The 22,634-nt window shown below is 33.7% G+C and overlaps 5 protein-coding genes across 9 annotated transcripts; 3 read left to right on the forward strand and 2 right to left on the reverse strand.

The window, feature by feature from the left end:
- The first annotated feature begins 7,299 nt into the window (after window positions 1-7,299).
- LOC140969773 (probable protein phosphatase 2C 55) lies at window positions 7,300-8,106 on the forward strand. The gene has a single exon (XM_073431225.1). The coding sequence runs from the start codon at window positions 7,300-7,302 to the stop codon at window positions 8,104-8,106; it is 807 nt and encodes a 268-aa protein (XP_073287326.1).
- A 1,383-nt stretch (window positions 8,107-9,489) lies between these two features.
- On the forward strand, window positions 9,490-11,414 carry LOC140969771 (protein EARLY RESPONSIVE TO DEHYDRATION 15-like). Of its 2 annotated transcripts, none has more exons than XM_073431223.1 (3): window positions 9,490-9,580; window positions 9,993-10,374; window positions 11,057-11,414. In XM_073431223.1, the coding sequence occupies exons 2-3, from the start codon at window positions 10,026-10,028 to the stop codon at window positions 11,200-11,202; spliced, it is 495 nt and encodes a 164-aa protein (XP_073287324.1). In that variant the 5' UTR covers window positions 9,490-9,580; window positions 9,993-10,025; the 3' UTR covers window positions 11,203-11,414. The 2 variants fall into 2 exon arrangements, with proteins under 2 accessions (XP_073287324.1, XP_073287323.1); XM_073431222.1 differs by having other exon boundaries at window positions 9,494-9,654.
- Window positions 11,415-11,623: 209 nt separating this feature from the next.
- Window positions 11,624-15,809, reverse strand: LOC140969768 (GTP-binding protein BRASSINAZOLE INSENSITIVE PALE GREEN 2, chloroplastic). 4 transcript variants are annotated; one of them, XM_073431216.1, is made up of 6 exons: window positions 15,710-15,769; window positions 15,458-15,534; window positions 14,578-14,758; window positions 13,179-14,492; window positions 12,881-13,044; window positions 11,624-12,336 (listed from the first exon to the last, which is right to left on the reverse strand). In XM_073431216.1, the coding sequence occupies exons 3-6, from the start codon at window positions 14,693-14,695 to the stop codon at window positions 11,968-11,970; spliced, it is 1,965 nt and encodes a 654-aa protein (XP_073287317.1). In that variant the 5' UTR covers window positions 14,696-14,758; window positions 15,458-15,534; window positions 15,710-15,769; the 3' UTR covers window positions 11,624-11,967. The 4 variants fall into 4 exon arrangements, with proteins under 4 accessions (XP_073287317.1, XP_073287319.1, XP_073287316.1 ...); XM_073431218.1 differs by lacking the exon at window positions 15,458-15,534 and having other exon boundaries at window positions 15,710-15,809; XM_073431215.1 differs by lacking the exon at window positions 15,710-15,769 and having other exon boundaries at window positions 15,458-15,700.
- Window positions 15,810-16,763: 954 nt separating this feature from the next.
- LOC140969770 (probable F-box protein At5g04010) lies at window positions 16,764-17,545 on the forward strand. The gene has a single exon (XM_073431221.1). The coding sequence runs from the start codon at window positions 16,773-16,775 to the stop codon at window positions 17,538-17,540; it is 768 nt and encodes a 255-aa protein (XP_073287322.1). The 5' UTR covers window positions 16,764-16,772; the 3' UTR covers window positions 17,541-17,545.
- Window positions 17,546-17,860: 315 nt separating this feature from the next.
- On the reverse strand, window positions 17,861-19,436 carry LOC140969769 (AAA-ATPase ASD, mitochondrial-like). Its single transcript, XM_073431220.1, has 2 exons — window positions 19,337-19,436; window positions 17,861-19,305 (listed from the first exon to the last, which is right to left on the reverse strand). The coding sequence occupies exon 2, from the start codon at window positions 19,217-19,219 to the stop codon at window positions 17,861-17,863; it is 1,359 nt and encodes a 452-aa protein (XP_073287321.1). The 5' UTR covers window positions 19,220-19,305; window positions 19,337-19,436.
- Between the last annotated feature and the right edge of the window lie 3,198 nt (window positions 19,437-22,634).

The raw sequence follows: 22,634 nt of genomic DNA on the forward strand, positions 1-22,634 counted from the left end.
ATAATCTCGGCATGATTTGATGAAGTTGTTACAAGTGTTTGTTTCTGTGAACGCCAAGAAATTGCAGTGCCTCCACGAGTAAATACATATCCAGTTTGAGAACGTGCTTTGTGTGGATCAGATAAGTATCCAGCATCGGCATAACCAATTATACTTGGATTAGCATCTTTTGAATACAAAAGTCCCAAGTCTGTCGTTCCTCGTAGATAACGGAATATATGTTTAATTCCGTTCCAATGTCTCTTTGTTGGATATGTGCTAAATCTTGCCAATAAATTTACGGCAAAAGATATATCAGGCCTTGTACAATTTGTAAGATACATAAGGGCACCGATAGCACTTAGATATGGTACTTCTGGACCAAGAATATCTTCATCATCTTCACATGGACGGAATGGATCCTTTTCTATGTTTAATGATCTAACAACCATTGGAGTACTTAAAGGATTTGATTTGTCCATATTAAAACGTTTAAGGATCTTTTCTGTATAATTTGTCTGGTGAACAAATATTCCACATTCTTTTTGTTCAATTTGTAAACCCAGACAATACTTGGTTTTTCCAAGATCCTTCATTTCAAATTCTTCTTTCAAGTATGACACAACTTCTTGAATTTCCTTATTTGTTCCAATGATGTTTAAATCATCAACATATACAGCAATAATTACGCATCCGGATGTTGTTTTCTTAATGAAAACACAAGGGCATATTGAATTATTTACATATCCCTTTTTCATCAAGTGATCACTTAGCCTATTATACCACATTCTGCCGGATTGCTTCAACCCATATAATGATCTTAGTAATTTCACAGAATAACATTCTCTGGGTTTTGAACTTTGTGCTTCAGGCATCTTAAATCCTTCAGGGATTTTCATATATATATTACTATCAAGTGATCCATATAAGTAGGCTGTAACAACATCCATAAGACGCATTTCTAAATTTTCAGATACTGCCAAGCTAATCAAATACCGAAACGTAATTGCATCCATCACAGGAGAATACGTTTCTTCATAATCAATTCCAGGCCTTTGAGAAAAACCTTGTGCAACAAGTCGAGCTTTATATCTTACTATTTCATTTTTCTCATTTCGCTTTCGAATAAAAACCCATTTGTATCCAACAGGTTTTACACCTTCAGGTGTAAGGACTATAGGTCCAAAAACATTACGTTTATTTAGCGAATCCAATTCAACCTGGATGGCATCTTTCCATTTTATCCAATCCTGCCGATTTTTACATTCACCAAAAGATTTTGGTTCATGATCTTCATTATCATTTATGATGTCGATTGCCACATTATAAGAAAATATATCATCAATTTCTTCTATATCTTTTCGGTTCCATATTTTTCCAGTATTAATATNCCTAATATTTCGGACTTCGTAAATATTTGGGAAGCTTCTGTTTATTTCCTTCCAGAACCAAAACAAGTCACCTATTAACATAGTCCTAGTCCAATTTTACGTGCCAGCGTTGATTCTTGCACGTGAATTCTTTTACAACAAGGATTTCTCTATTAACCCAAATACGAACGATATTCTATATATATCATAAATAAAAGAACACAAACACAAAAACATTCACATATTTAAAAAATCTTGGTTAATTTTCTTTAGGGACATGGCCAACCTTCAGTATTACTTCTTCCCAACGGATTTCTACTACCCTAGGCCGTCGATTAACACGCGGACAAATGATTATCAACGGCAGGTGATTCTTCCAGCCGAGAATCCAAACACGGGGGACAATATCAATGAACATGGCGATGAGATGAAGGATGCTGCCGATAAAAAATCGAGTAGGGTTAAGGCGACGTCGTTCGGGATGAGCTTTGTTCCACCTAGCAAACAGATATCGGGACTGCATTTCAGGAGTGATCGTTCGATGTTTCGGGGATTGATGAATGCCAAACTTTCAAGACAAGCACCGGATAGATATCGGGAGGATCAAATTACCTATGTTCTTTGAATTTTTTTTAATTAGTACATTCTTTGACGTTTTTATAATTTTAAGATGATCAATACTATTTTCTAAATTGGATTTCTATGTACGTACTGATATTTGCATATGGTCTCCATTACATGCATGTTCGAGAGTTTAAGATTGGACTATATATCGATCGAAATTATAAGGTACGCAATCGAGTTTACTGTGGTTTTGATATACATCTAAAATCTTGCTATGTTTAGCGAGGTCAACAAATAGAATCGAATCAAATATACTGAAAAAAAAAAATTTAGATTTATTTGAGCTCAAGTTTAATTCAAAACTCGAAAAAATTAATTTTTTTGTTCGAGTTCGATTCGAATCAGGGTTTGGATTTGAGTTCGGATCGAAATATTCGAATATGTACTCGAGCTATTCGATCTATTACTTTAAAATAAATACTCGAGAATCTCGAAGTCTATTTATTTAATATATATTTATATTATATTAATAAAATAACAATAATCAAGAGCAGCTCGAGAACTATCAAACAATATAATTTGGACTCGAGTTCGGCTCGAAAAAATTCGAACATGTTTGAGTTCAGCTCTAGTTCGATATATTCGAATACGAATCAAATATTTTTCAAGACGGTTCGAAAAATTCGCTGACCGATTCGATTCGTTTGAACCTTTATTCCCACCTATCAATTCCAGTTTCTATTTTAATAACAAATGTTGAAGCTTATTATTATTACATGTTTATTTTTCAAGTGACGAAGAGTATCCAAAATATTTTTCCTGACTTGAGATATAATTAATTCATTATTTGATTCAGTTTGAAAGAGTATACTTTTTCTTTGCGGTTCTTTCCCATTATTCTACAATGGAAAGTGTGTTAAATGAGGCATGAAAAACGTCATGATTCATGCGCGCAGAAATTCAATAAATAAGACTAATTAGTTTTGCTTAGGAATCACGCTGCATTATTAAATATCCTACATTTTTTTTTAATCGCCGCCTTCTAGTTAACCCACACAGCATAGGCCGGGGGGACTAAAACAGAATATTCTTTTGCATAAATTAGCCACAGACAAAGTAACAAAAAACAAACAAAAGAAAAGAAAAGGAAAAAAGAGGAAGAATTATTAAATTTGACCAATTGATTTGGTTTGGTGGGTTCACACCTCACCAAATTATAACCTAATATTTCCTCTATAAATATGAAAAGCCAGTGCACTTATATTACACAAAACTATCTTTCAATGGCAGGGATGCAATACAAATTCTTTCCGACCGACTTCTTGTTCCCTCTCCAACAATCCCCCGCGGCCGCTGGCGGAGGAGACGGCTCGGCCCAGCCTGTTTTACCAGTCATATCAACAAGAGATATCGGCGTTCCCGAAGGGTCGAAGCAGCTGCCTAATTCCATAGCCATGACCAACGGCAAGATTGTGAAACCAGCCAATCCTGTCATCGTTAACAACAAGAAGCTTGTCTCCTATCATTCACAAGAAAAATCAAACATATTGAGCCATGAGTTAATATAGAGCTAGCTTTTCTTTACACACGAATCCTGCATATATATAGATGGCAATAAATCAACCGGAACTGATCCATTTGTCATATATATACACACACATGGAACCCATTTTTCGATGTTTTGAGAAGCTTGGAGTTTTGTAGAGGTTTATATATGATCAGCAATAACCTGTTGTACGTTTTATCATCATCAATTTTGCAATTTCGTAGTCTCAAAATATAATATTAAGTAATTAGCATAGATATATCCCTTTTGTATTGACAACAAACTTATTTATTTATGAAATAATAAATTAAACCCTGATCTTATTTTTTAAAAATCTTGAGAACTTCTTGTTGCTATTTTCGATGCGTTCTGGGTTAATTCAAAAGATCGATATATTAACATGTAAATCACAGCTGATCTTATTGTTATATATAGTATACTTGTCTTGTTTGTTATGAAGCTGTCATTGACTTGTCGAAGGTCCTCTTCGAAATCGGATGCCTCTGCCTAATTCACTCTACCACAATGCTACGTTGTGTTAGCGCGCACGTGATTTTTTTTATTTTTAATTTCAGCCATTTTAAAATAAGTTTTATATATTAACAATCACTCTAAATTGTATTAATTAATTAATTAATTAATATACTTTATATTAAGAATTTTCAAATATTTTAATATTTCTCTGAAATTGATATTATGTTGTTTGTTGAAAAAACCTTGTTAGAAATAGTAATTCAAACAATTAAACTTACATCCACACCATGTTATTTAATTAAAATTTATATTTTAAATTTCTATTATTAATTTATTTAAAAAAGAAATTATGTTATTAATTTAACAACTTATTAATTTATACTTTTTAGTGTATTATAATGTTAAACCAATATTACCCAATTAAATAACTTATTATTAATTAAATGTAAAACTAATTAGTTTTATAATTATTTGATTTAATAAAATATAAAATAATGAGAAATGTGTTCCTAATATTATTTTTAGGGGTATATATAATAAGATTTGAAGTAATAGGTGGAAGAGAGTGTTATATATGATGTAAAAATTAAGCTAATTTATGCTAAAAATTGAATTATAATTGTATCAAAGCCGATTAAATGCATGAAGCATTGCACTTGAGGAGGTCTTTATTATTTGGCAAAAACTTGTGTGAGACGGTCTCACGGATCATATTTTGTGAGACGGATCTCTTATTTGAGTCATCCATGAAAAAGTATTACTTTTTATGCTAAGAGTATTATTTTTTATTGTGAATATCGGTAGGACTGACCCGTCTCATAAATAAAGATTCGTTAGATCGTCTAACAAAAAACCTACTCTATTATTTATTCATTTTTTTAAAGAGTTTCTAGAAGCTAGGTAGAGCAAAGAAAATATTAAATACTCTACCACTTTTTGATAATTACTATGATTTAGACCAAATATTGGAGATGAAAAATTGAGGAGAGGATATAATTTTAAATATTATTTTAAAATCAATTATTTCCATAATTTTATGATTTTTAAGTAATTATTTTTAATTTGATTTGATTGAGAATTGTTCGGGGGCAATTAATAAGCTTGTGGCTTTCGGCAAAAGTTTAAATTTCAGCACGTTCCTGGTCAAATTTATATTAGTACACTCGTATTTTAGAAATTTCAGTTTCCACATAAATTAAAATCAATTCAAGGGTGACGTGGGAATTTGAAGCTTAGGGACAATCTATTCACATTTGAAAAAACAAAAAAACAGGATTTGGTCCTCAGGGACAATTTATTCAACATTGCATATATAGGGTTGAGTTTGGAAAAAAATGCAATTTCAGTCTTGTAAATTGATATATTTTTAGTTTTATTAATTATATAACTTGTTAATATTTGATTTTCATTCAATATCGTGGCTTTTGTTTCCCATTTTTTCCGTCAGAACCATCGAATATTTTCATTTGACAATGAAGTATACTATAGAGCTCTTGTAACAAAATAATATATATTACACTTATTAAAACAAAGAAATCTTTTACTTTTTGTTTTGATAGATTTCAATATTTGTAATATGATATAAACTTTATTATTGTTACATGAGTCATGTAGGAGATCATTGATGTCAAATGATCAATATTTGATGAATTTGGTGGCTTCATGCGAAAAAACTAGATGTCTTAAACTAGATTGTTGAATTTGTGCGGCTGTTGTGACTACCTTCTGGATGTCTTGAACTAGTACAAAACGCAGCAACAAATAACAGTAAGTCGAGGCAAGTAATTTCCTTTATCCGCAAACGTTGCAGACAATCATTCTCAACATACAACGACTTCAAATCGAGAGTTTGCAGCACTTCAAAATCTCGAAACCAGCGAACAATAATATGCAGCAATTTTCAAGTACTAAAGAGAATAAAATGCAACAAGATGGCATGAAAATTCGAACCCTTTGAATGATGTATTAGAGGACTATTTATAAATGATCATCGAATGTGTAGAAGTGTCATAACACTAGTCAAGTGACACATTGTTTGGTGCAAAAGTAGCCAAGAGCAGATGAGGGACGCGCATGAATTCAGAAACAGCGCAGCGCGCGCAGCCGCGTGACAACATGCGCAGCCGCGCGCAAGGTTCTGTCTTCGCACGCTGCCCGCACAGCAAGGTGCGCGCGGCCGCGCAGCTTCTCCGCAGCCACGCGCCTTGCTCTGTTCCATTGCTCCGAAAACCAGTAGCAAGCGCGCATCCGCGTGGGATGTGGTGCACCCGCGCGCCTAGCTCTATCCGAGTGCATCATCTTGTGGCTCGAGTAACTGACAAAAAATTATTTTTTCAAATAAATTTGATCTAAGAAGATTAAATTTGATCCAAAAAGATTAATCATCTTGGAGATTATAAGGAAGATCAACTTATCTTATTTTCTGACGTGGGACAAATCCCAAACTATACACAATCTTTCCCCACCTTATAACTAAAAATTTGTCCCCCACGTTCATTGCGCGGAGGGTTCTCCCGGCGATGGCGAGGATGCAGGCAGTCGGTTTTCCAGTAAGCTTCATGAAGAAAGCACTTCGGGTCCACGGCTCCCTTTCGGCGGCGGTTCTTGATTGCTTCCACCACGTTGCGCATCAGTTCTCTCGAGTACTCTCCTGCGTCGACGCCTCTATTCGAACATCTGCCTACGCCGTCCGCCACTCCAATGCCGTTGGCCTCCTCAAAGACGTAGTGGGCATCTTCGCCGAGGGGATTTAAGTCGTTTTCTTTGGGTAAGCAGAAGGATCCGGTGATCATCGACATTGATCATGTTTACAGATGAATCTCCTGATTTTGCTTTTCTCGATCAGCATTGTGTTCTCTCTGTTGATTCTAATGAAAATTCTAGGTTTGTGAGTTACTTGGACCAAATAGGATTCTACACAAGGTAGGTAATGTAGGATCCCATGAACAAGTCTAAGTTCCACCAATCACATTTTCACACGTTTACAACGACACGTGTTTTTCCTAAAAAACCAAAAATAAAATTAGGTGAAAATCAAATAATATATCAAATCTTAGCATCAAATATTTTATGGGTGTGATGTAATCGATTAATGAACTAACAAACTAACAAATCATTTATATGGATTACAAAAAAATTAAACCATATATCACTAGCGATAATCAAAATCTTATCTGTTAGCAAGAAAATAACATAAAAGTTGGATTCAAAAGTAATATAGAATTTCAGTCCAATTATAAGTGCTACACTTTCAAACTTGGATTTAGAACTACTTAAATATCTACTCTGGTGCAAATCTCTCAAGACGTATGTGTACATATACATAAATCCAAAGGGAAACTTTTCATACGAATTCAATGCAAGACAATGGTGATCATTAAACGCAAATTCAAGAGGTCTATCAGAAAACGTGGATGTCCGAAAATATACATGGCTGGGGGATCCTTCTACTCACCCAAAAATAACAAGTCGAAACCCCTAGGCCAAGACGCCCACTTCATCTCAAAGGAGGCCGATGCCATTGGTGTGGCAGATGGGGTTGGCCGATGGGGGGAAAATGGCATCGACGCCGGAGAATTCTCTAGAGAACTCATGCGCAACGCGCTGGAGTCAATCAAGAATCACCCTGGTGGTGATGTGGTGCTGGACCCCAAGCGAGTGCTTTACGAAGCCTTCTCGAACACGAAGGCGAAGGGCTCTTCCACCGCATGCATCATCACCCTCTCCGGAAGACACATCCGTGCGGCAAACTTGGGTGACAGCGGTTTCATGGTTATGAGGAGAGGAAAGATTGTGTACACTTCGCCTGTACAGCAGCACAAATTCAACCATCCTTATCAGCTGGGGAAATATGAGGGTGGCGATGTACTGGAGAAAGCAGAGGAGATCATGGTGCCGGTAGAGTGTTACGACATCATCGTCGCGGGAACCGACGGACTTTTCGATAATATGTTTCCTGAGGATATTGAGGCTGTGGTAAAGCAGTGTTCGGGGGATGAATATGATCAGAGTCGGGTGGCTTTCAATTTGGCTATGGCGGCCCGCCGGAACTCCTTGAATAAAACTAGGTGCTCACCATTTGATATAAATGCCCGCCAAGCTGGGGTTCTGCACTTCGGAGGCAAATATGATGATATTACAGTGGTTGTTGCCCATATCCTTTCTTCAAGGTGATTATGGTCCTAAATAGTTTCGCAATATCAGCTCGATTCTTTAATTTGTTGTTATAGCATATATTTCGTACGTATGCAGAAAAGTTTAAACATTGTTATCAAATGGCCGGATCATTGTCTAAATCAGAAAGTTTAATTTTAGTGTAATTGATTGGTTAATCTTGATTCAAGATTCATGTGTGTTTGCTTACGAGTTGTCGTGATTAACGGACTGGGTTGATCCGGAACCGTCCAAACAAATCCAGCATAATCCATTTCAATCTAGAACAATTAATGTGATTTAGGGTATGTCTAACTCCGATATCATAGCTGAATTGGATTGGTTTTTTGAATCTTGATCAAGAAGAGTAACCAATCCGGAATTGGTTCCAATCTCTGTCCGTACTGTCTTTTTTAAAAGGAATTTGATTACTTTTATTGTTTAATAATTATCACTTGTAATTCTACATATAACAAAAAGTAATTTAATTGTCAAATATTTTTCTTAATAAACGACATGTTTAGGTACATACTGATTGAAGAAAAAAAATTCAACCCGATCTCAACATGGTCTTATTATTTTCTAATTCGGTCAACCGTCTGGTCATATATATATATATATATATATATAATTTGCAATGCCTGAGTACACAAAAAAAATTCTGCATTCATTGGGTTCATATATCTTTTCATGGATAAAAATCTATACAAAAATCGAAAAATATGATAATAATATATGATATTTGAATATTAACAGTTTTATATCCGAAACAAAAGATAAGATTTTAAGTGTAAAATTAGAACAAATATATTAATATCAACATTCATTATACTTTTTGGGTGTTCAAATATTATATATTTGTATCATATATGAAAGAGTCAATCCTCAAATATCATATATTTTTACCATTTTTTTTGATTTTTTATATCGATTTTCATTCGAGAAAAAACATAGATAATTAATATCGATATTTGTTATACATATTTGATTACTAAAAAATTATAAAATAATATCATAAATGAAATATTCAGTATTCAAATATCAGTACTTGTTATAAATATTTGAGCACTCAAAAATCATATATCATTATAATATCTGAAATATTTCGTAATCAAATATCACATATTAGTATAATATTTTGTACTAATTTTTATTCGAGAAAAAAAAAATATAAACCTAAAGAATACAAAAATAATATTTTTTTTGTAGATTAATGGGTGGAAAAACATGCATTTCAACAGAGTTTGATAGCCAAAAAAAGTTATCTTATTGGTAATTCATCGACCATTTCCTCTATGATGTTTATACAAGACATTAATTTTACAATTCACTGTTGTAATGAAGTCACCACCTTAGTCATCTCGTAGGGGACCACTATAAATACAAGTCTTCTTGAGGTCATCAATCAGTGGCTGGGTTCAGTCACTTCCCAGGCCTAAGGTTCGGATCAATCATCTCGCCTCGTACGCCTACTTAACTTCCGCTCCCGCTCTAAGTAAGATCCATTGCTCCATTGTTTTATAAACTGAGACTTTGATCCCATAGAGCGGTATATATAGTTTCTGCAAGGTAATGTTTGGATTCGAATCCACTCATATCCATCTATTTTCGATTTCTGAGTTTGTAAATTTATATTTACGTTTGAATCGATGGACCTGAATTCGTTTTTTTGGATTTAAAATATGAATTTTGAAGTGAGATCCAAGGTTTTCGAGCTAAAGATTGCACTTCAATGTGCATTTGTGCATTAACCAAACCCAAATTAATTTTTGTTCTTGTTCGACTCGATGAATTTAAGCTTTGATGCCTTATAATGATTGCAATTCTGCTTGATTCAACTTGTTTGCTCAGTCTTCCAAGCGGCTTGATGTTTGAGAGATTATTTTTAAATTTGTTGCTTGATTCAGGTGGTTTTCATTCGAACAGCGTAGCATCATATCATGGCTCTAGTGTCTGGAAGAGGGTCGGTGCTCAACCCGAATGCGCCACTTTTCGTACCGGCGGCGATGCGGGAGGTGGAGGACTTCTCTCCGAAGTGGTGGAACCTGGTGAACACCTCCGCTTGGTTCCGAGATTATTGGCTCAGCCAGCAACAAGGAAATGATGATTCTGGTGAAGTGATCGGCAGATTTGATGGAAACGACGCCGTTGAATTCTTGCCCGAGAATATTGATGTCTATGTGGATGATGATATCTTGACTATGGAAGCCCAGTTTGAGGAATTTCTCCAGTCATCTGAGACTGAGACCGATCGTGAGAGCAAGCAAGTCAAGGGAATGCATGAAAATGGTAAATCACGCACTTAAAATCCGATTTTTGTTCTTCAAATATACTTTTTTTTGTTTTGGGTTTCAAAAAGATCCAATTTGAGAATGATTATTCGTTAAAAAAAACTTTATTTTAAAGAATACATTATATGAACCTCCATGCTGGAAAATATTATGCATGTGGTTGTTAAGATTTTGTTTATATGTCTACATTTTGAAGTGATATGTATTTGGTCAGATTTTTTGATATAAAAGGTGTTCTACTTATATTGGAATTTGGATGAAAAATGAAAATGAACGCATTTTTTTATATGTATGCAAAAGGAATTCACCAAAAGAAAGAGGAAAAACCTTACGAAAGGAATATCGATACATGCTGGAATGTAATACTCATTGGCTGGGTAAGTACCAAATAAGGTGTCTTGCACATCTTAGCCTTTTATAATAGTTGAAGTAGTGGTCACAATCATATCATTTTCATGGAAATTCTATGTCCAATCTAAAATCCCAATCTAAAATCGTAGTTATACTTAAAACGGACAAATTTGAATGGTGCCATGTTACACCATTTTCTTGCAGTATATGTAGCAAACTTCAAAATTTTCTTGAAAATTCTTGTAGCCCAGTTCTGTTTCTATTTTTTTTTCCCGTAATAAATTTTGGCATATTGATGTATTTGACATGCTATGATTACTTTTCGTTAGGTTTTAGCAAGAATGCTGAAGCACTTGTCAAGAACATGAGCGTGACAAACCAGAGAAGCCCGAGGGATCCTGTGAAGCAGTGGGATAAGCCAGCCAAACATGTTAACCCCAAGGGCAGCCCCCGTTTCATTCAGCAGCCACGCTGAACTCTGTGTTTGCGTGGGTCTCAGTTCATATTCGGCTTAGTAGCGGTCTCTCTTTCTTGTAATCTTATGTACAGAACAAGGTTCTAACCCCTTGTACTTCTTGTTCGCAGTTTGATGTCTCTTAGTTTTTAATAAGCATGGAAACCTCTACATGAAGAGAAGATATTGTAGATACCAAGAGGAATAAATTAAATGAGCACGTGTTCTTTGTATTTGAGTGTTTTTTTCCCCTCCTATTTACTACATATTACTCGGAACAATTTGATTTTAAATTTACCATAAGCCCATGAATCGTTTGTTGACAAGAACAAAAGGTATGAGATCATCTTTATTTGCATAATTTGAAACATATTGAAATATACCTACTTCACTCTCAAGTTTTACTTTAATCGTTCATCTACTAAATTCTAATTTTCATGACTTAAATAACTTACATTACTTTTCATGTACTAACCAAATATACTGTGTTTTCATATTTACAGGTACCCACATAGCCATATGCTATCATAAAACTATATAATCCACCACATTTTACTATATCCCATTCAGAAGACGCAATAATCACCTTGTTTCCCAATTTAACTTCTATCATTAAATTTCTAGAAAAAAATTCTCCGGAATAATCAGAAAGATATCAAAACATTACCTGAGCATCTTGCTGATCTACCTACATCTGCCAGTTTTTCAAAATACTGGTGGCCCCTTTGGTTCAACCATAAGACCTTCCCTGGACTGGTAAAGCATTTTCAAAATAACGCATCAACTTTAACCAGGGTTTTCTCTTCTACTTGGAATATCTGAATGCAACTCTTTTCTCTCTTCTTCAATTTTCCTTGATTTAGCTTCAAGTTTACTCTGATTGGCTATTGCATCAGATATCGCCTTTGGAAGCCAAAATCCAGGGCGCTCGAGAAATGGAGCACGATCAAGTACCAAAGGTTCACGCAAAGTGATCTGGATGCCGTCATATGTCCACAAACTCAAGTTTGCTTCGCCTTTCAAACCCAAAGAGAACCAACCTAAGCCTGCTACTGCAATATCAACGCTGTTCACATCCCAGCTGGTTCCAGATGCATTGATGTCTCTATTTTCCCAAGCTCCCAGTTCAGAAATTCGGTCTGTACCAATGGGTGGCTGGAAAAAACACCCAAAAAGGTCAAAATATTTGGTAGTCACAGTTCTATCTATTAAATGGAAGTACCATTCATATGAAAGGTCAAAGTAAGTAACACATTTAATCTAAGAACTTTTTATCATCATTCAATATGATGAAAAGGAGTGAGGACAAAGACAGCAGGCAGCTAGATAAATAAATAATAAAAAAAGTAACAAACACTGATGATAAATGAGGAAGGTGTGGTCTTAAGGAGATTCCGTTCAGTTTGCACAGGAATTTCATGCGTATTGTTCGTCTTGAAGAGCATGCTAGGCAAACCAATTGACTGAAACTATGAATCCTTAGGACCTAGGGAAGCTGAGTTGTAGAATTATGTTGATGAATCCGGAAATATTTGAATAAAGAGGATGAAATTTTTTGTATAAAAAGAATGAATGATTTGTCCAATCTTTATTAAAGCACAAAAGTTTTGCATTTTTCTGTTAGACAGTTACTATTTTGGTGTAAGTTCCATGGGGTTGATGCAGTAAAAGCTTCTCTTATGTGGGTCAAAATCGTTACCTGCAGCCTAATTCCAGCATGGTTGCTCTTGGTCTCATCAGCATTTTCTATCTTTCCTAGATGAAGAGAAACACTTGGTGACAAAAATACAGTCACGTAGATTGTATCCAAAGAAGTTTGATTAAGATCAAGTCTAACTAAGCCTCCAACATGTATCGCTTGACCTGCCTGCAGATGTTACAATAATTTATCATATGTAATAGAGGCATGTTTGAGAAGGGCAGACAACATTTAATTGCTTTGAAAAGTGAAGGCGATATGAAATGCCAGAAGAAATAAAACAAGGTCATCCAATAACTTGCCTTTATCCTAAAAGTTCGAGGTTGAAGTTCTTTACGTATCTCAACCATTTTCTGCTCATCCCTGTTCAATCTCACAGACATCAAATATGGATGTAAAAGACCAGGAGTATCATACATCTTAGCTTTAGCTGATAATATTCCTCCAATCCTCAGGATCCCAAGGGTTGTTCCTGGAACAGCAGCTTCTGTAAGCTTTGTAATCTTCACCCCTTCTTTCTTTGAAAAAGCATTTATCAATGTTGACTTTCCAGCATTCTGAGCCCCAATCACCCAAACATTCCCTCTAGGCCCAGCTAAGCCCTTCACGAAAGCCAGCAAATTTCGCACTCCCAAATCCTTGCGTGAACTAACCAAATAAACTCCACTGAGCTTAGGTGCTCCATTTGCCTTAGCACGGTGTCGAACCCATCTATCCAAACGTGTAGGTGAAATTTGAGAAGGGAGAAGATCAACCTTCGTCGCCACAAGAACAAGCCTAGGCAACTTGTTCCTAAGCTTAAAACCGTCTTTCCCTCCTTCAAATGCTTCGAACAAGGACCTAGCCGCACGTTTAGGAAAAGACCCATCAAAATCAACACAATCAACAACCATAACCAATACGGTAGCATCTGCATTCCCTGTGGGTTTCATCAACCTCTTACTAATCAACTGATCAAAATCAAAATCAGGTATTAAATTTTCCGCCACTTGATTCTTCACCTGCCCATAGTTTCTAAGCGAATGGCACCTAGCGCAGACTGTCACTTCCTCCTTCTCTTTTTGAGCATCCCTAGCCATTCTTTTTTTTTCGGCCTTTGAAACTCTTTTCCTTTTTCCCTTTTCAATTGTCTCCTCAGTAATGTTTCCGTAACCAACACCAGCTGGAGTAAAACCATCTAGTTCATCCAAATAATCATCTTCCACATCTTCCAACTCCGATCCAAATTCTCCTGATTCCCAATCAATTTCTTCCTCTTCACTATCATCCAATTTCACCACAACATCATCCTCGAAATCCTCGCCATCTTCTTCAAACTCATCAAAACTCTCAATCTCCTCCTCATCATCAGCCAGTTCTGCCACTTCCATTCTTTTCTGATAATATCCAGGGAGATTTTGGTCTTTATCTTGCATGAACACGCCACAACCAGGGCATATAGGCCCATAATTCTCATCTCCATCCCTCCCTTCACTCAAAATTAAACCTTTATGACCTTTCCTAAATGTCCTCACATTGTTTTTCTCAACAATTGCTTTAGTGTCTTTTACTGCTAAAACAACATGCAAATCTTTCTTCTTATATATGTCTTTCTCTGTTACCATATGCCGGCCTGAAAGGAAATGATTTTGGCCGGTGCGTTTTATCAAGTTAGCAAAATGCAATAAACAAAATAAATTCCAGGGAGGTAGATTTACCTGATAAAACCTTAAATCTTGACAGACCTCTTGATTCAAACTTGTTGATCCAAGGCAGGTTGATGTTAAGATTGGTGATACTTGAAGATAAAGAACTCATGGATAGCAAACATGCCATTTTTTGTTGCTTATCCCTTTGCTTCTCCCTAAATCATGTTCTATTTGGCGGAACAGGGATTAACTGGAGAAGAACAGAGTTCCTAAGGAACAGTCAAACAAATATAATAGTGAAATGGGTAAAAACTGAAATATTGGATCGTCTTTTTTGGTGGAGAAAACAATATTGGAGAAACTGTCAGAATAAAGGTTTCAATCATTTTCTATTTTTCTTCATGTCGTTGAGGGGAGCTAAGATTATCCACTCACAAAGTCCAAACTTCGAACGGAGTCGAGCAAATAGATAATTCAACAAACGATGTTATTTTATTCCATAAAATCCATCCAGCTACTGCTGTATCACACAAAGGTAAACAGCATCGTACTTGGCAGAAGTAAAGAATTTCATGAAGTATGCGGTACTCAACAGTAAGGGAGGAAACATCACGAAAGTTTAACTCTTCAAATAACCTACCCATTCGAAACTGAAGACAGCAGGACCAGTAGTAAAATCAGCAAATATTAAATAGAATCTCAAGAGAAAGCTAACGGGATTCCGAAAAATTTGTTTATCCTTTTCAATTGAAATAAGAATCATTAAAAGTTCACTTTCTATCAAGGCGCACACACACAAACATATAACATGCATATAAATTTGTTCAAACTACCAATAATTCCATCCCCATTTAAAACTGTACGACTTCTTCATTGACTTAAAAGCGTAGTGACACCGATGGATTCAATGATGTGAAATATTCAGACTCCACGCCAAAAAAGGGCTAACCTTTTAAAGAATAGCAAAAAGAATCCAGGGAGATGAGCGTGTTACTCCTTGAATGGAAATTTATCCCATCAAAGCCCCTTTCGCACAACCGGGGTTCACAGAAAGTAAAGATCTTGGACTATGAATAGTGGAGAAATGGGTTGATTATCAAATATTTCAAGCATACAAACTCAAAGAAAATTGTGGTTCTGAAATTTAAATTGACTACAGGTGACCAAAGTCTGAAGAAGTTCTGCGGAGGAGAAGAAATACATGGAGAATGTGCAGAAGAGTGTGTTTCTTTTCTGTCCCGTAGTTGGTTAATCCGGTGACGACGAGGATGAAGATATCATAAAACTAATAACTATTTCACCGTTTAATAATAATAGTAATTGCTAAAAATATTTGAAAATTACAAAATTTAGGAAATTTTTACAATCTTTTATGTTATTATTGAGGATTAGCAAAACTTTGGGTTAATGAAATTAACTTTGCAGATCGATTAAATTCAAAAATTATATTTCTGGCTTTTTTAAAATACGATCAAATCAGTTCATTTGGCTTGTTTTCAGATATTTTATAAAAAAAATCGATTAAACTAACTATACCTAAGCTTCAAGTCTTTTATATTCACTTTTACTCGATGTTTTATTTTTATTATTAAAAAAATCTTTTTTTTAATAGTTTTTTTTAACCAAACATTTGGCTAATTTGGCCACAAACAAAAATAATATATTTTAACATGTGGATTTTTTGTGAGTTTTTCGAGCCGACTCGAAAAATATGAGATTCATATTTGAGTTTATCAAATTTGAACCGAACTCGAACATGTTCGAATTTTTTTCGAGATGAACTCGAGTTTAAATTGTTTTGTTTGATAATTCACAAATCGATCGCAAGGTTCGAAAAATATTTTATTAATATAATATAATTATATATTAAATAAAAAATTTCGATTCTTTCGAATACTTAATTTTTAGAAATATTTCGAATAATTCCTGAATATGTTTGAATCTCCGAACTCGAACTCGAACCCTAACTCAAATTTTAACTCGAATTAAATTTTTTCAAATTTTCGAACCGAACTCAAACTTAAATAAAATTAATTCGAATATTCAAATTTTGAGTCATATTCATGTCAATTAAACAATGCTATAAAAATTATCTAGTAAAATAAAATATACTTGCAAATCTTATTCAAAATTTTGAAAAATCCTGTCTCGTCTTACACGTGTCCTATGTTTGATTTCACACGTTTGCAGTGCTCTTACGTGGTGTAAAAGAACGTACAAGAACAATGATCAACAAAAAATTATCGACAATGAAGCCCCAGTCTATGTTGACTATATCCTTGGAAATGAAATCTTCACCTCCATGGCAAATTCTTGATTTGGTAGCTCATTTTCTCGACCCCAAAAGCCTAGCAACTGCCGTCTGTGTTTGCAAATCATGGGCCATTTTCATGTCCTCAGACCATCTATGGCAACCTTTTTTCTCCGAGCACTACCCCTCGCTCTCCAACCTTCCCGCCGCCGCCGCAGAGTCCACATCATACCACAAACTATACTCCCTAGGCCACGCCGCTGAGAAGCGCCGCCTCCAACCACCCCCCAAACCCGACCTGTCTCTCCAATATCTCATATTCTCCATCGACATCCGAAACCACAAAGAATCCATTCTCACCTTGGTAAAGCCCGGCGGAGAGGTCAATCTGGACAACAACGGCAGCATTTTCCGGTTTGACATCGACGTGGAATCGAAGAAATCAATGGGATTCGAAGCGTTGAATGGTCTGAAAATTACGTGGAATGTGGTGTTGAAGGGGTTTAGAAGCGTGTTTACGATGATGGATTGTGAGGGAAAGGGTAGCTTTGTAATGGGACTGGAAGGGTGGTTTTCCAAGGAGCTTCCGTCAGCAGGGTGTTGCTCAGGCGGCGCCAGTGGGTTGGTGGTGGAGTTGAGGTTGGGGCTCCGGGAGAGCGGCGGGAAGATGGTGATGGAGAAGGTGAGTGTGGGGGTTCTGAGTATAGTGAGTTGGAGATATGTGGGTGTTGATGAGGTCCTTAGGTACTTGCAACATTTTCTTTTGCCATCTAATTTGTAACTTAGCGTATGTATATGCAAGAAAGTTCCCTTCTTAGTTTTACACTTGATCATAAGAATTAAATGTTTAACTTGGCATCTATTAATTACTCAAATGTATCTGAATAAATAACCATAATAAAATCAATATACAAGGAATTCAATAAAGAAGCAAGAAAGCTCATAAAAAGATCAAAAGAGATTGCTTCTGCTAGAAAATGTAGGGGTAACATTATCTGCGTATGGTGACAAATATGTTTATACAATGCAAATAGCAATTTAATATTAAACTTGCATGAATTAATACAATTGATGAATCCTTCCGAGTCACCTCAAAATCACTCAATCCAGGTACAATTCATCCCTTTCTTGCTCGAGAACAGAAATCAAAATCTTCAAGCAAGTTTCCACATTTCCACCCGCACCTTTCGGCATCAAATTCTCAGCAACATCAGCAGGAGTAATCTTAATTTCTCCCAACAGAACCTCAATCCTCCCAAACAAATCATGATGCTCTAAGCCAAGATAATTCCTAGCCAAAATCTTGAACCCTTCAAAGCTACAATACGACAGCTCAATATGTTTATCCATTCGCCCTCTTCTAATCAAAGCTGGATCCAATTTTTCCACATGATTTGTCGTGAAAACAATGAGTCTTTCACCTCCACAAGCTGACCAAAGCCCATCTATGAAATTCAGAAGCCCGGAAAGAGTAACCTTACTCACGTTCTTTGCGTTATCTGCAGGTTCCTCTTGCTCATGTTCTTTTTTGTCCCTTTTCTTGCCCCTCTGCCCCGTTAAATCCGCGGAACAATCGATATCTTCTATCACGACAATCGACTTACTAGACGCAGAAATCAATAGCTTCTTAAGCTCCGTGTTGTCTTTTACGGAAGTTAACTCGAGATCATATACATCATACCGTAAAAGATTAGCCATTGCAGCAATCATGGTGGATTTTCCAGTCCCCGGAGGGCCATAAAGGAGATAACCCCTTTTCCACGCCCTCCCGATTCTTGAATAGAAACCTTCACCATAACTAAATACTAACAAATCATCTACTATATCCCTTTTCTTATCCAAATCCATCGCTAACGTTTGAAAAGTTGCAGGATGCTCGAATAAAACATGGCTCCAAGAAGGCCCGTTGTTCGTGTAAAGCTTTCTCTGCCTGTTTTTCACTCTTATGGCCTTGCCCTCTTTCATCACATGATCCAAGTACAATTTTATGACGAAATCCCTGTCTTTTTTGTGAAACTTCAGCGTGTAATACCTCTTCTCATCATTAATCATGTGTTGGAAAGACAAGGTCTGAACCTTGGAAATGATTTTACCTGAAGCCCACCAAATCTTGACTCCTTTATAGGCATCAGCCACTTCTTCGTTATCGTCCATGGTGAGCACCAGTGGGTGGCTGCTGTTTTTCAAGACATCCGCCTTCATCCGCCGGGCCTGGGCGGAGGAAATGGAGCTCAGGTAGGTTTCGATGGCGGAGTAAGCCTCGCTGCGCATCAGACGTTCGCCGGTGAACTCATTGAAGGTTATTTGGATGTATGGAGAAAGGAAATTGAAGGCCTTTGTGAAGTGTTTTTCAAGAAAAGCTTTTAGTTGGGGAGGGGCGTATCGCTCAAGAATTGCTCTCATGAACATTAGAGTTGCAATTATGGATCCTAATTGCGTAAAGATTTCTCCCATCTTCATTTTTAGTTTCTCGGGCCAACTTTGGTGGCAGATTCATCGAAACATTTGAGACAAAACATTTGTGTGTGTTTTGCATATATATATATCTATCTATATATATATATAGTATAGATATACAAATGGATGTATGTATACAAAGTATTAGGACAAGTAAGTATATAGCCAGTGCTTTTTTTATTTCACATTTTCAGTTTTGATTTTTTTTTTTTTAAAAAAAAAAAAAATTTTTGATGTTCTTGTGGTGTATTCTTTGGAAATGTAATTATAAAATTATATTGGTGAATGAATGTAACTTTATTATATATATATATATATATTATCTATTATCTATTCTATTACTATTATAAATATATGAGTTTGAATCGTGAATTTACATGTATGTCCTTATGATCATTAAATAATATTTATTAATATATATCTCTTTGTTTTTTTGTTTTTCATATATTAATTCATTAATGAAATCTAAAATTAAAGAAAAATAACGTATCATTAAATTCATAAATATATGTCCCTTTGTTTTCTTGTTTTTCATATATTAATTCATTAACTTCACTTTTTGGAGTGAAATTTACATTCAAATAGAAAAATAATAAAATTTTCATTTCATTTTTAAAAAATATACGAGTTTGAATTGAATTGTGAAATTACATGTATGACCTTATGATCATTAAATAATGTTCATTATTATATGTCCTTTTGTTTTTTCCTTCATATATTAATTCATTAATGAAATCTAAAATTAATGAAAAATAAAATTTAACCTTCATGAATAAATATGAAGGTTAAACTATTGTTTAAGATTTTATGGTTATCTAATTTTTGAGCAGGTCTTCTGTGAGACGGTATCATAGAAATATATCTCTAATATGGGTTGATTTTTTTTATTAATTAATGTTAAAGTATTTTAAAATAAATAGATTCTAAAATAANCAATTTTTGAGCAGGTCTTCTGTGAAACTGTATCATGGAAATATATCTCTAATATGGGTTGATTTTTTTCATTAATTAATGTTAAAGTATTTTAAAATAAATAGATTCTAAAATAAATTATAAAAAAATGAAATACAGTATATCTATTATTTATTTTTATTATTATTATCTTTAAAAAGTATTCATTAATATGTGTCTATTTGTTTTTTTGTTTTTCATATATTAATTCATTAATGGCATATAAAATTAAAGAAAAATAATATGTCATTAAATTCATTAATATATGTCTTTTGGTTTTTTTGTTTTTCATATATTTATTCATTAATGGAATATAAAGAAAAATAAAATATCATTAAATTCATTAATATATGTCTTTTGGTTTTTTTGTTTTTCATATATTTATTCATTAATTGAATATAAAGAAAAATAAAATTTAAACATCATTTTTAAAATTTAACCTTCGTTTTTAAAATTTAACCGTCACTTTTTGAAGTTAAATTTACATTCAAATAGAAAAATAATAAAATTTACGTTTCATTTTTAAAAAATATATGAGTTTGAATTGAATTGTGAATTTATATGTATGCCCTTATGATCATTAAATAATACTCATTATTATATGTCTCTTTGTTTTTTTCATATATTAATTCATTAATGGAATCTATATCTAACACGGGTTGATTTTTTTCATTAATTAATGTTAATGTATTTTAAAATAAATCAAATGAAAATGAAGTTTACACTCTTATTCAAATTTTTATGGTTATATAATTTTTGAGTAGGTCTTCTGTGAGACGGTTTCATGGATATATATCTATTATACAGGTCGATCAAGTCATTTATGGAAAGAAAAACAATGTTTTTTCATGATTCGGGTCGGATAAGAGACATATTTCAAAAAATTGACTCGTGAAACAAAATCATAAGAGTTTATGTGCTAATTTTATTTTTAAGTTGAGTAAATTAACATTCATGAATAATGTAAATAATAAAAATAATTAATAAATATCTATTTGTTTGTTTGTTTTTTCCATGTATTAATTAATATATTCTAAAATAAATTTAAAAAAATGAAATATAGTATTTTTTTAAAATGAAATTTACATTCTATTTTTAAAAAATTTAAAATAGTAATAATATTAATAATAAATAAATGTTTTTTCCGTCTATTAATAGGCAAAAATTTGTGTGAGACGGTCTCATGGGTCGAATTTTGTGAGACGAATATATTATTTGAGTCAATCTTGAAAAAATATTACTTTTTATGCTAATAGTATTAATTTTTATTGTGAATATTGGTAGGGTTGACCCGTCTCACAGATAAAGATTTGTGAGACCGTCTCACAAGAGACAAACTCCTATTAATGACTTGTAAAATAAATTGAAGAAAAATAAAATTTAACCACCATTTTTTGGAATGAAATTTAAATTTTATCCTTTATTTTTTCAAATGAAATTTACACTGCATTTTTTTTAAAAAAACTATATCTATAATTAAATTTAAAATAATAATAATAATAATAATAATAATAATAAACACATGTTTTATTGTTAGTTTTTCCCAATTAATATATGAGAACGAACAGAAAAAAAACATGCATTTATTAATATTATTTAACGAAGATAAGAACATATATGTAAATTCAAACAATTATATTAGAGTTTTCAAATTTATTAGTCGTGTATTATTTACTTTATTAATAGATATTAATTTACTCAATTTAAAAATAAAAATTATCCCAAAAACTCTTATGACACTGTTTCACAGGTCAGCAACTTGACGCACGAGAACTTCCCAGGAGTTCCCCCATAATGCATGCTTAACCCAACAAAATTGAATGATAATAAAAAATTAATCTTTTAGTTCAAACATTTCTTGATCTTTATGTTAAAATTTATATTTGTTAATCAAAACACGACTTTTATTTCTTACAATTGTGATCAACCGTGCAAAGCTCTACACTAAGCTAATGATGAACATAAACAATAAAACCCTATGTGTGACAAACATAAATAATTGTTTGATACCATAAGAGAACACTTCAAAAAAAACAAAATGTGTTTAATTTTAGGTGAAACAAATTGCTCTTAGGTGAATTAAACTGCTCTTATATTTACCGTTACTTAAAATGATTTATAAAATTTTTAAAATTTTCTTATGTTTTTTTAAATATTTTTTTTTCAAAAAAAAAAAGTTTTTTTAAAAGATTACAATTATATTCAGGTTTTATGTCCTGTCAAATTTTCACCAATAAATACTTGTAGAACTTGTAGCTACTTTTTCAAGGACGTGATTTATGTATATAATTTTATAACTTCAAAATATATTATGAGAAATGTAGAAATTATGGTTGTTGTAAAATTTTTTTTTTATAAATTTGTTTGTTTGTTTTTTTTTTATATACTCATAGTCTAATTTTTTTTATTACAAATTTAAGGTTGTGATATTAAAATAGGTGTCATAATGATATTCAAAATATAATTA

Source organism: Primulina huaijiensis, unplaced genomic scaffold (assembly GCF_012295235.1).
Source record: "Primulina huaijiensis isolate GDHJ02 unplaced genomic scaffold, ASM1229523v2 scaffold42781, whole genome shotgun sequence".
Classification (NCBI taxonomy): domain Eukaryota; kingdom Viridiplantae; phylum Streptophyta; class Magnoliopsida; order Lamiales; family Gesneriaceae; genus Primulina; species Primulina huaijiensis.

Excerpts from the sequence above, each read along its gene's own strand:
- LOC140969769 (XM_073431220.1), bottom strand. The coding sequence starts at position 19,219 with ATGAAGATGGGAGAAATCTTTACGCAATTAGGATCCATAATTGCAACT.
- LOC140969770 (XM_073431221.1), top strand. The coding sequence starts at position 16,773 with ATGTTGACTATATCCTTGGAAATGAAATCTTCACCTCCATGGCAAATT.
- LOC140969771 (XM_073431223.1), top strand. The coding sequence starts at position 10,026 with ATGGCTCTAGTGTCTGGAAGAGGGTCGGTGCTCAACCCGAATGCGCCA. Across the intron at positions 10,375-11,056 it reads CAAGGGAATGCATGAAAATG|GTTTTAGCAAGAATGCTGAA; the intron begins GTAAATCACGCA and ends ACTTTTCGTTAG.
- LOC140969773 (XM_073431225.1), top strand. The coding sequence starts at position 7,300 with ATGGTGATCATTAAACGCAAATTCAAGAGGTCTATCAGAAAACGTGGA.
- LOC140969768 (XM_073431218.1), bottom strand. The coding sequence starts at position 14,695 with ATGGCATGTTTGCTATCCATGAGTTCTTTATCTTCAAGTATCACCAAT. Across the intron at positions 13,045-13,178 it reads AACTTTTAGGATAAAGGCAA|GTCAAGCGATACATGTTGGA; the intron begins GTTATTGGATGA and ends ATCTGCAGGCAG. Across the intron at positions 12,337-12,880 it reads ATGCTGGAATTAGGCTGCAG|CCACCCATTGGTACAGACCG; the intron begins GTAACGATTTTG and ends TGTTTTTTCCAG.